Raw genomic sequence first — 12,934 nt, forward strand, 5'->3', positions numbered from 1 at the left:
TTTAACTAATGTAGGATAATTTAATTTGCTCCGAGCCAGCGATATATACAATCATTTGCTTTTTTTTTCTTCTTTTGTACGTGGAAGTGCCATAGGTAAATAGTGTAAAATTTTTTAATTGGACTAGATTTACCGCTGAGCTGGTGAATCCGTGCAACTATAAAACAAATGCGCAAACACAGTACTTGTATCTATCTCTTGTAAATATCATGTTGTTATATTGTGTCTCAGCCCGGTCTCAAAAAAGTGGGTGGCTTTGATCCAAGAGAGCCATCCTACAAATAAGTGGCTCCAACCTTGTTTGATTAATAGGCTAAAAAGACACGAGCTGGAGAATAATTGCTTTTAACTAAGGATTTTACATGATCGATCCCCAGCCTTGACACATATAAATTTCTTAGGAGTTCGTTCTTTGGTGGGTGAATATCATGAATAAGTTAGTCGACTTTTTCATTGACCAACTTACTGATGTTTTTATGCTTCTCTAGATAGATATGTTATATTTTCATAAATAGCATTTACCCATAAAATGGAAGAAAAGTCTTACACACCTAGGAGGTGCGTAAGTCATTTTTCCATCAGCTAAAAAAAATAACTTTTTAATTTGGTTCCTAAAACTCCCTAATACTGTAAAAATAATATAATACTAATAATTTATTATTATATGATATAATATAATACAATATAAAATAATATTATATATTTTATTATATCATATTATCTTATTATAATAATACAATTTAAATAATATATTATCCATACTATATTATATATTATTTATAATATAATATAATATAATATGATATAATACACTAGTATATATTATCATTATTATAACATATAATATTATATATAATATAATATAATATAATATAATGATAATATTAGTATATATGATAATGTTTTTATATAAGAAAGGGTATTATATAAAATATGGATAGATCTTAACAAGTTTTTCAGAAAAGCTGTAATGCAAAAAAATATGGATAATAGATTTTAAAGATATTTTCTAATGCATAAAAAAAAAGATGTGTAAATTATTTTTTTGTCTAAATATTATCTAACAAGTACTTACCCAAAAAAATACAAATTTTTGGATAATTTTTTTACCCTCCAACGAACAGACCGAAAGGAAAGAAAAGAAGAAAAAGGTCATATGAGTATTGACTTTTGACTATGAATTTTGCACGGTTCCGCCGATGCCATAAAGATTTTACGGTTATCAGCTAAAATAAGGACAGAGGTAAGTATGCTTAGCTTGTTTCTCACATTCAATTAATCTCCTCCCTCGATGATTGAATGCTAAGTTAAAAATTAAGAACAATATCTCTGAAATGCATATAGATTTTTAGGCATTATTGTATCAGGAATCTATCAAACATAATTATGTACATATTGCTTTAACGGTGTACTTTGTCAAATACCAGCTGCAAGGCTGAGTTCAGGACTTCAAATACTATATATAAAATACCAAGTAACATGCTTAACCATGCTGGCAAACTAACTTTGTCATATGCTGACCTCCCGAATGCGTATAATAGTTGATGACTGATCCATTATCACATGATACTACTCATTTAATAAGATGTATTAATATGATTTATATGATTACTTAGCATCTACTGTCCTTTCCATGTTGTTAAACAGGTTGTTTTCATTATTATGCTCTGGCTGCATCTCTCAGTATCTTCTCTCTTCCATCCAAATCTGTCAAGCTATTCATCGAGTTCATCTTAGATATCGTTCGAGCAAACTTCAGATTTATTGGCAAATTTATATGTACACAATATTCTATGAACAACTAGCATGCAGACAAATTTTGAACTGGATTGCAGTCTCTTGATGACTTTCCACCTTTGGTCCTGTTTCCATTCGGATCTTACAGTTTTTTTTTTTTAAGCTAAAGCAGGTGTTTTATACCGTTCGAGTATAAATACATCTAATAAAAATAGAAAACAATAAATTTCGGAGTGCTTTGGGCAACTCCCCCTCTCTGGCTTATAGGATATCTTTAGAGTGACATACCACATAAGAAGCCATCCAGTCCGTGATCCGTTAGTCTCTTTAAACACATGCATGATCTGAAAAGCTACACCATCACTCACTATAGCCTATATATCCCAAAGCATTGGTATCCCCCTCCACCGCTACTCGGGCTATCCTAGATCCAACTAATTAAGGTGGCCGAGTTACCCTCCAATATAACTAAGTTGGCCTGTAGCACACACCGAGCATAGCTTAGGCCGGCCCAACCCGTCCGTAATTCTGTTTTAGAAATTGAGGTATCGAAGATCTGGCAACCACCAGCAGCCACTATCTAAGAGTTTGGGCTCTTAATGAGTTGATCTTGAGAAAATTGGGAGGCAGAGCTCCGAAGTGAAATATCCTGTTGGGTTCTTTGAGTCACGTTGCAATTCCGACCGAACGAGACAATCCTAAGCCCCAAGGCCCAACTACCACCCACATGCGTTCTCTCATAAATTTCGAGACGCCAATGGGAGAGGTTTCGAGATCGCTGTTAAGTGGGTCCCCTCGATCCATCAAAGTAAAGGACCAAACGGGGGCACCCAAATAAGTTTATCCCAGATATCGCCCTCACCGTGACGACCACTGCATTAGTTTAACCAGTTGGGCCGCTGCCGAAATTGATGGAACGCTAGTTTTCCTCTGCCACACAGCCTTCGCCAACGCACAACCAAGAAAACTCCTCGCACCCCACCAATTCCCTTCCACAATTCTAATGTCTTCGCTTTAATTCTCTTTATCCTAATGGAAACAGCTATTCCTGCCATTATCCGCTTCCGCATGAATAACTTGGTAGTGGATTTATATCAGAGATGCAGTGTGAATGCATCCATCGAAACAGGAAGGCGTGAGGAAACTTCCACTCGTTGAACTAAGAAACGAGAGGTTTGACAAAGTAAGAGAGAGAGAGAGAGATTGCAGAAGTTCCAATTGGCAACAAGTCAACAAGCGAGGCAGAAAAAAATAAAAGAAGAAAATGAAAGGAAATAGAGAATGGAGCGATGCTGCGATAACTCCGTTCCAACTTTTGGTGTGGAGTCATGCCCTCTCTATTGTTATTCTATTTGATTTGGCTTTGCGAGTTGTGCCATATAATTTCGTAGAACCGTAGAAGATGGTTCGGCGATTTTTTTAAGTGACTTCATAGTTACCACAGCATCGCTCAAAACCATGGCTGAGTGCTCACCGACCTTGAGATATATATTTTTTAAACTACTCTTAAAATATCAAAATATATGGGTAAAATTTTTTTATATAATAAATATTTCACATAATTTTTTTATAAAAATATAAAGCATTATGAAATATATTTTTTTCGTGATCATATATTTAGAAAATAGATTTTTGTAAAAAATATTTTGATTGCTACAAACGGGCCCTAATGATCCTCTTTGTATCGCTAGGCCCAATACGGCCTACTCTTTTAGGCTGACAGGCCTCGCTTAAATGTGGGTCCGTCCCACTAGAACCTCAAAGCAACCAACCACCACTTAAGTTCATCAGTAAATGCCCCCAGCTCCACGATCAACTCGACTCCCAATTTAAAAGCGGCACAAAAAGGGTGAATCCGTACCTCCGGCTTTGGGTATTATTCAGGGCAGGACTTTGTCAGGAGAGAGGTAGAGGGAGAGAGGGTTTTCCAATAAATAGAGAGAGTATCATGTGCCGGATTCCACCTCGTTTTTCCAATACATGGAGACATCATGTGCCGGATTCTATTTTAACAAATCCAAATGGAAAATAGGGAATGATGGGTGGAGCCGTGCAGGAAGGTCGCTTTCACATCTTTCAATAGTTTTAGTTGGGATATTTTCCTTATTCCTCTCCCACGTCCTTCCCTCCCCCCCTATGGCCCGTAGACCCAGCGCAAGCGTCCAAAACCTCGTATATAAAATTTTACACAAACTTAGTTTAATACTCCATTATAGGTGCCAACAATGGCGATTAGAGCTACCCCATCTGTCTCCATATAGTACCAAAAGCCGGCCGTCTACCGCCCTATTCCGCTATTCCTTTCCTCTCCCTCTCTTTCGTCCCTTCTATTCTCCTCCTTCAGGAGAGGCTTTCTTTCGTTTAGTTGGATAAATTTTTTTTTGTTGTTGCTTTTTTCAAGTACGGAGGGATCAAGGATAATAGTGATTAGTTTTGGTCTGGTGGGAAACACTGATCATGGACGGGCGGTGCAGCACCGAGCTATCACGTAATTCCGAGCCTGAGGAGGTTGGAATAGCGCCCGAGAATAACGCCCCGAGCCCGCTCGGCGACCCGAAAGCCGCCCAGCCCATCTCCCCCTCCGCCAAGAGGAGGTGCTTCCGTTGTTCCGCCGAAACTCGTTTAGATCGATCCATCCAATTTAATTTCCCTTCTATATTTTTGTTTTAGATTTTATTACCCCTATTTATATTTTTAAAGTATCGACAACAGCCGGCGGTCGGTCCAGAAGCGAGTGGTATCGGTACCCATCCCCGGCGACGGCGACGGATCGCGGCCCAACGGCGGCAGCGGTGGCGGCGAGGGAGCTCCGCGGACCGATTCGTGGGCCTGGAGAAAGTACGGCCAGAAGCCGATCAAGGGCTCCCCTTACCCGCGGTAATTACCTCCATCCCTACACTACCGTGCGCCGGGATCCCTGCGCGCGTTAGTCAAATAGGCGCAGGAAACGGGAGTCTCTAAATGGTATAAGTTTTGGGGCACAGGGGCTACTATAGATGCAGCAGCTCGAAGGGGTGCCCGGCGAGGAAGCAGGTGGAGCGGAGCCGAGTGGACCCCACCATGCTCGTCGTCACCTACTCCTTCGACCACAACCACCCCGGGCCACTCCCCAAGAACCACCGGCACCCCAAGCCTTGGCCGCCGCCGCCGCTGGCGGCACCGCCCGTCGAGGACCCCTCACCGATCCACGAGAGCACGCCCGAATCCATCGTTCTGGATGAAAAGTTCTCCAATCTGATCGGAGAAGAGCCGTCCCTCACGATCCACGACGAGATCCGGTGGTTCTCAGACGTAGGATCGCCGTCCTCCACCTCGCCCCTGGCGGCCGCGGAGAATCTGCCTTTTGGCTCGATCTTCGCCGGCGCCGCGGTGGATGGGGAAGAGAGAGAGCTGCCGGAGGAGTGCGGCGGCGAAGAGATGGTGGATGGGGAGGAGGACGGGACGTTCGCTGGGCTCGGGGAGCTGCCGGAGTGCGCGGTGGTGTTCCGGAGAGAGAGGTCGCGGCTGGCGCCGGCATCGTGGTGAGGGAGCACCGGATGAATCGGAGGCGGCGGCGATCAAGGTGGGAGAGGTTTGACTGACGATGACGGCGTGGCGTGCGCCGTACGATTATTGCCTAATTTTTCTCGTTATTTTCGCGCTTACATAGTTTCCTTTTCTTTTCCGTTCATGATTTCAATAATTTTTTTTTTTTTCCAACGGGAGCTTAAGAAAAATATAAAGATAAAGATTGGGGTTTCGTCGTTTCTTTGTGTTTGTTTTGGATGGCATGGGAAAATGCTCCGCCCGCCGGCCCATCATCGTCATGCGTGTGCGAAGCCGATGGGTGGCGCAGCAGCCCCATGTGCGTCACGTGTCTCTACTTTACCGCATGTAGGCCATAGGACTTGAATTGTTTGCTTGCTTCAATTGGTAATTATTCTCATTTTCAATAAGAAAATGCTTTGTTCGCTTGGATCCTAAATTAATTTTGATGATATTTCATTCCCAACCTAATAACCTCACCTTTCATGCACTAAAACAAAAATTTATACTTTTTATGAAATACTCTTCTAAATTGATGATATCATCTCAACTTAAGACATTGAATTTGGGTACAATCTGCCAAGTTAAAAAAGACAATGATACAAGAAAAATGGATTCTCAACAGCACTAGTCCAAATAATCTAATCAGAGTGCCGAGCAATATAGCCCGTTCTTTGAGTGAGGTATTATTTTCGTCCCTCCCTTTCTCGTCTTTTATTTTATCAGAGATTTTTTCTTTGATAAATGTACTTCACCAGAGGTTACATGCTCCTTAACTTCACGTGAACAGTGTGCATGGGATCCAACGAGATTTTTCCCTTTTAACTCCTTAAGAACTTTAGCCATAATGAGAAGGTGAGCCTCGCAACTTTTGATACTCTTTAACCTATGCATCAAAATAATTTATACCTACTTGATGGTTACTTTAGAGATCATCAAAATACATAAATTTTAGTTTGTAAATATTTGTATAGTATATATCACATTTAATGATTTTGATCTTGAATTTGGATAGTCCATCATTGATTTTGAATCATTTCACCTTTTGTAAGAGGTTAATATAAAATATGTAGTCCAACTCTCTCTCTCTCTCTCTCTCTCTCTCTCTCTCTCTCTATATATATATATATATATATATATATATATGCACATACATTGATCCATGTATGTATGTATGTTTAAATAATATAATAACTTTTAAGGGGGTAGGAGTCACATGATGGACGACTAAAGGTAGCCCAAACTCACTCCAAGCTAAAGCCAAAGGGACAAGATCTACAATCCGGATAAGTACGCAAAACACAACATGGGATTAGATTTATAGAGTCAGCGAACCTTAACTACTCCGCAAGGCTGTAACCATATTAAAGTTGATTTGTCTCCTACTCGGTTGGACGGGACTTTTCTGACCTCATAAAACATTTGTGGGATGGTTAAGCTGGCTTGATATACTATTATTCTATAGGAGCTAGCTTAGCTAGTGCTCGTCATTGCTGCTAAATACTTTTGTTCAAGTTAATTAATTAGTATATTTGTGTTCAAACATGATAAATAATAGAACGATGGTTGCATGATGTATCGAAAAAATGTAGGAGAAAACAAGGTTTAATTACTACTGCTACATGCTTCCATATAATCCCCATACTTCAAGCCTGATTCTCATGAATTCTGCGTCCCAGTCCAAAAGTTTTTGCATCTCTGAGTAACCTTGAGACACTGAGCCTGACTCTGATCAATAGTCTTGTAGCACAAGGGTATCCAGTTTTTTCGCATCGCCCTGGCAGCCTTCAATTCATGGGTGGTGCAAGGCGAATACCGATATGGCTCCCTTTCCAAACTTATTTCAATCAGGTTGCAAAACATTATTAGAGACTGGAGTGTGAAAAAGATTATGGCTTCGTATTAATCAAAACTTCTTTTGAAAGTGTCTCCTCCAATAACGAAAGCTTTGTCCTTGGTGTCAAAAAATCCATGTCGATGTGGACATAGGCATTCAAGTGCTCCCTCTTGAAGGGGACTTCTTTCGGAAAGTCACAAATGTAGGGACATCTACCTCACAAGACCTTTCAGATATCAGTACGATTATTGAGGATACCAAGCAATCACTGGGTGGGTGGGCTCAACATGTCATTCATGTAATTGGCTGGCCTCTTGACTTGAAACTGGCATCATCACACCTTTATGTGTCACATATTAATAATAACTTTCGTGCCCATGGTCCCCACTTCATTCTTATGTCATCTTGGAAAATTATAACCATCAATTAACAAAAACATAGCCAATATATATCCATTGATATGCATCACAAAGTGCTTATATACTAGCCTACAACAATTTGGAAGTCCCATGGCACCTCAGCTGATTCTTAACCCCTGGCTCCTCCAAACAGAGCAGACTGATCACTTGGGTTCTCCAATCGCCTTCTGGAATTGCATCTCATGCACCATTAATTCAAGAATATACCAATGGAGAAGGTGCCTCAGGCCTTCCCCTTCTCTATCTCCCCTGCCTCCTTCCATTAACACACACAACTTCCAATACTTCCAGCAAGAGAGGACGCATTCAGAATCTGCCAAATTTCTGGGTCTTGAGATCTAGATAAACTTCTGGAAGTTTTGAGCCAACAACCTCGCTGGAGAAGGGCAAATCAAGGAAGGGACGGAGAGCATAAGATAAAAGAAAAAGGAGCCATGCTGAATACTATCTCCTCTCTAGAAGAATTGAAATTTTCATAACTTGTAAAAGAAGCCAAGGCACGCTATTCCGTTCGCATCTCAACAGTTTGATGCTTTCATGAGAAATCCCAAGGTTTGATATATGAAATCCCGTTCACATTTGTTCCCTGGCCCGGTTTCAAAAGTATTCACTCATCTACCCAAGACTTTCTCCACCTTCTATCAATACTTGAACCTAATGACAGCAGTAGTCAGAGAAAATTTTATATATCTAGAGCAGCACTCTCACCCCTGCATTCGTCCGCCTCACGCTTCCTAAATTTATCATACATCCATCTCGGAAATTTCATTTCAACAGACCTTCCACATGTGCTCGATCAATTTTCCTCTTAATCCTAAAAGGACATCATTTAGCCTACTTTACACACATTTCTTGCTGTCGATTCTCATTCTTCTGTTAATTTATTTCGTAAAGTTAATCACAACATGCTCTTTCTTCCGAGTGAAACTAGTCACGAATGCAACTGCTCAATACCTATCAAATCCATGAGCTCCATACTGGTTCATATCTTAGAATCTCATGATGCAATCAAAATGAACAGAGAATTGGTCCTGGAGATAGTAAACAAAATCATTTGCTTTGACAACAGAGTCCCTAGTTCTGTACCTACTCATGCAACAAAGCATGCAAAACCTCTTCCTTGATGTACCATGTTTCCAATTTTTAAAATCTCTGCACCACTGATCATTGCAATTGTGAGGTGCGGCAGTGGAATCTTGAAATATATTACTGATGATTTAAGAATCCGAGTATTAAATGTAACAAATCTTGATGTATTCAATTTCAAGCACATGGGTCCCACAAAATGGTGGTCCAAAATCCACTATGAAAGAAGTTGCATGAGATGCATCATAACATGCACAAAATAAAGAAACTAAACATTGCACAGTATCACCTTTGCCTAACCCGAGCAGCAGCCAGATCTCTTCAATGATGAATCATCAGCTTTCACATATATTCTCTCTCCATTAATGGGGACAGCAGATGCTGCATCATCGCCTGCCTCAAGGGTTTTCTTGATCACAATTTGATAAATCTGAGTCAGAACCTCAGCAAAAGCATTATCCACATTTGTAGATTCTAGTGCTGATGTCTCCATGAAATGGAGTGATTCCCTCTCAGCACAAGCGTTTCCATCTTCGGTTGAAACAGCAACAAGGTGGCGGAGGTCGGACTTGTTACCAATGAGCATGACAACCACGCTGGGATCTGTGTGGTCCCTCAACTCCTTCAGCCAACGATCAACGTTCTGAAATGTAGCATGCCGAGTAACATCATAGACGAGCAGCGCACCTACAGCTCCTCGATAGTAAGCACTGGTGATGGCACGGTACCTGCACTTACAGGATGGAACAGCATCAATAACATGTCTTCAACCAGAGATGCACTAATGAACACTTGATATGAAATCCGGCCTGCAATTGTGACAGATGCTTGCATAAATACATTTTGTAAACATTGTTGTGTCTATCCATGTGGTGACTTGTTATTTTCACATTTTGATTCATTTGACATCATGTGCATGTATTTCCTTAAAGGCACCTGATAGCCTTAATAGGAGCTGAATATGCAAATATATTAAGTCGCTAATCTATGGAGTATGATTCATTATCTGATATATTAACATATAGATTAACATGATCTCGAAAATTTGCTTAGTTAGCAGTGTCAATTTTCAATAGCAAGATGATTTTGACAAATATTTATATGAAAGTACTGCAACATCACCAAGTTGATCTGTACAAACAATTAACAATATCATAACCTCCCTTTCCTTTTCATTTGTAAGAAAGGAGGAGGGCAGCCAGCTATCATGAAATTCGAAAAACATGAAGTACATCTAGAGGGAGTCATACCAGAACATTATGTCCCAATCACTTCTTTGAGGGGAAAAATATTATTAGTGGAAACTTAGTCAACATTCATACCTATAAACGCTGGACATTAATTGTGGCAAAAGATCACTGCTCGAGCGAATAGGCTAGCTGGTTAATAAATTCGGATGGTACAATGCAAAGTGATAAGACCAAGAGAGTGTGATACTTGTATCCACAAGCTCATTCATTCAATCATGATGAAGGGAGCAAAAGGCTTCTGATAGATAGCAGCAGGTCATTTATTCATTCATCCGCAAAACCCAAACCCTAACCCTAACAACATGAACTTCTATGCTTACAAATACCCTTGTCCAAGGGAACCATTTCTGTGGTCCTCCTTCTCTCCACCTAGCCCTTATTCCCTAGCTTTTCAGTCTTTTTGGAGGTAAGACTAGCCCTCGACCCGAAGATCCTCTGTCTGGCACTTCCATGTGAAGTCAAGGCCCTATGGAAGTTTTAGTATCTCATAAAAATCTTACATGCTCAAAGGTCATACTCCTTCATGTCAGGCTATTAGTCTCGGAGCCCGCCTAATGTGGTTTGGGATGGTCTTCCTTCTCCAACCATAACCATAGGCCTCCCATCACATGCTTGTAGCACAACAACATATGGAGTCTCGCCTCTCGTTCTCTCATATGGCCATGCCTAGGTGTCCACGTATGGGTAGCAGTTTACATGAGACTTTGTTGCATATCATCTGCTAATTTTTATGTCATGGTCAATGGGTCATGAAAGACTTGTTTTAAAGCCATAAAGCATTATAAGGGGAAGTCACCTATGTGTGTGTGTGCATCTGAGCCTAAACCCATACATAGACAAAACCTAGAATGCTTTTGAAATTAGTTAGCCTAAATGCTTCCCACGAACGATCAGTGATACATCTTTGGAAAAGAAATTCATCCCATCGATTATAGTTCTACATTGTATATGTGGCCTAGAAACCAAAAATCATAAGCATAGGTAGTCTCTTACCTATAAGATGTCTTCCAGCAGTTTTTTTTTTTTTAAGAAAAAGAAAGAAATGAAACTACCATGGTTAGGAACCCATCTTCTGGACTTGTTATCTTTGGCTTACTTGACCCAATGCAAGGCCCAAAAAACCTAGCATTAAAAGGTTCAAGCTAAATTTTGGCACAAAAACTAGTTGATACAGAATCCACCTCCACTAGGAAGAGCTCATTTGAGATCCAGTGCTACTGCCACATGACACCACCATTCAATTATCCAAAGGACTTGTTATTTTCAATAACAAAAGACCGAGTCCAGGACAAAAGTACTTTAGATCATTCTTTAAACATTTGCTCGAAGAGGCCCGACTTCAATAACCATCAATCAACTTCTTGAGGTTGGAGCTCATATTAAGAACCAAGTTAGACAGCATCATCACATGGTAAGTCCGCAAGTTGATACAGCAGGACCTGATACTTTTCATCTTGCTAAGTAAGTAATTTCCCATCCCCCGAGTGAGTCGAATATATCCTTGCATTTTGAAACTTTCCCTTTCATCAACCAAGATTCATTTCTAGTCTAATTCCTCATACTATCTTTACCTCCACTCGTTAATGGCCTATTTTAGTCACCCAATTTATACCGGACCATAGCACAAAGCGCCAGAGAAATAACAGAGAAGATCTAGTTATATTCAATGCCCATTCCGATTCCTATAAAGATCACAGATCCCAGATCCCAAAACTCTCCTTAACGCTTGCCCAGCTAAAAAGAAGAAACTTGATAAAGAAAAAAAGGAGGAGGCAAACCGGAGAAACAAAGAAGATGAGCCATTGGAAGTAAAAGAAAGAATGAGTTAGCTATCTTACCTCTCCTGGCCGGCAGTGTCCCAAATCTGGGCCTTGATAACCTTGCTGTCCACGGTCAAGCTCCTGGTGGCGAACTCCACCCCGATGGTCGACTTGGACTGGAGGCTGAACTCGTTTCTCGTAAACCTCGACAGCAAATTGGACTTCCCCACGCCGGAGTCCCCGATCAGCACCACCTTGAAGAGGTAATCGTAGTCATCCTCCGCCCTGTACGCCCCCGCCATCTCCTTCAACAAGAGCGACCGAAACTTATCCGCGAGAAAACGCTACCGAGGAGACGAAAAGAAAACAAACAAAAAAAAGGCTGCGTTTTCTGATCTCTCGGCGCTGCGCGTCCGTGCCGAGGTGCGTCAGAACGCTCTCCTTCTTCGGGGATTCTATGGATGGAAGAGGTTTTTGAAGGCAAGGTTTGGAAGGAAGGGGGAGGAACTACGGTTATAACCGGGGAGAGATTTGGGAGGGTTTTGGAGGTTTTAGGGACATCTGGAGTGGTTGGTGTCGTTTTTCAGTCGGTTCGGTCTGACCGGTGATTAGCGATGACAAACTTGCGGCAGATTACGAAAGCGAAAGCGCGTTATTAGGCAGCTAAAGAGGGAACAGTCTTGATCCCGAAGCATGTAGATATATCAAATGCCGGAAGCATGTGGCCCGGCATTCCGATAAGGTTACTTGGACAAGGATGATGCCCCTATTCTCTTGTATCATTTACTTTCTGTTGACTTGTTGGGCTGTATTCATATGATATCTATATGAAATACCATTTTCACCAAAAAAAAAAAAAAGAAAAAAAGCATGTAGATATATGGATAGGTTTTCATGTGTTTTACAACCCATACATAGAAGGAAAACTTTTTTTAAAAGTGTTATTCCTTTTTTTTTTTTTGTAAATTTTTTTTTTTTTTTTACAACTGCAGCTAGCAAAGTCGAGGGCTACAATCTGGCACAAATGCGAAGAGGGCCTTGATGTGGCCAACGGACTTTCCGAAGTACTGTGCAACATAGGAAGCGACCCAGTCTACGGTTCTGTTCATCTTTTGGTACACGTGCACTGTCTGAAAGGCGCTATAGTCTCTCAATATCAGACAGATGTTGCATAGCAGGAGACTCCCGTCCCCCCTCCATTTCTTCTCTTATATTTAGTCGATCACTATGGCTGAGTCTCCTTCGAGGATGATGCGCTCAGCCCCTAGCCTCCGTTTCGCATAGGAGATGTCCTCTTATACTGCCCTGAGCTCCACCCAT

The 12,934-nt window shown here is 41.0% G+C and overlaps 2 protein-coding genes across 2 annotated transcripts; one reads left to right on the forward strand and one right to left on the reverse strand.

Annotated features, from left to right (window-relative positions):
• Positions 1 to 3,888: 3,888 nt before the first annotated feature.
• On the forward strand, positions 3,889 to 5,701 carry LOC103697729 (probable WRKY transcription factor 65). Its single transcript, XM_008779647.4, has 3 exons — positions 3,889 to 4,331; positions 4,450 to 4,614; positions 4,722 to 5,701. The coding sequence occupies exons 1-3, from the start codon at positions 4,195 to 4,197 to the stop codon at positions 5,260 to 5,262; spliced, it is 843 nt and encodes a 280-aa protein (XP_008777869.1). The 5' UTR covers positions 3,889 to 4,194; the 3' UTR covers positions 5,263 to 5,701.
• A 2,998-nt stretch (positions 5,702 to 8,699) lies between these two features.
• Positions 8,700 to 12,333, reverse strand: LOC103697731 (ras-related protein RIC2-like). The gene is made up of 2 exons (XM_008779649.4): positions 11,693 to 12,333; positions 8,700 to 9,332 (listed from the first exon to the last, which is right to left on the reverse strand). Exons 1-2 carry the CDS (start codon positions 11,914 to 11,916, stop codon positions 8,900 to 8,902), a joined length of 657 nt encoding a protein of 218 aa, XP_008777871.1. The 5' UTR covers positions 11,917 to 12,333; the 3' UTR covers positions 8,700 to 8,899.
• Between the last annotated feature and the right edge of the window lie 601 nt (positions 12,334 to 12,934).

Source organism: Phoenix dactylifera, unplaced genomic scaffold (assembly GCF_009389715.1).
Source record: "Phoenix dactylifera cultivar Barhee BC4 unplaced genomic scaffold, palm_55x_up_171113_PBpolish2nd_filt_p 000257F, whole genome shotgun sequence".
Lineage (NCBI taxonomy): Eukaryota > Viridiplantae > Streptophyta > Magnoliopsida > Arecales > Arecaceae > Phoenix > Phoenix dactylifera.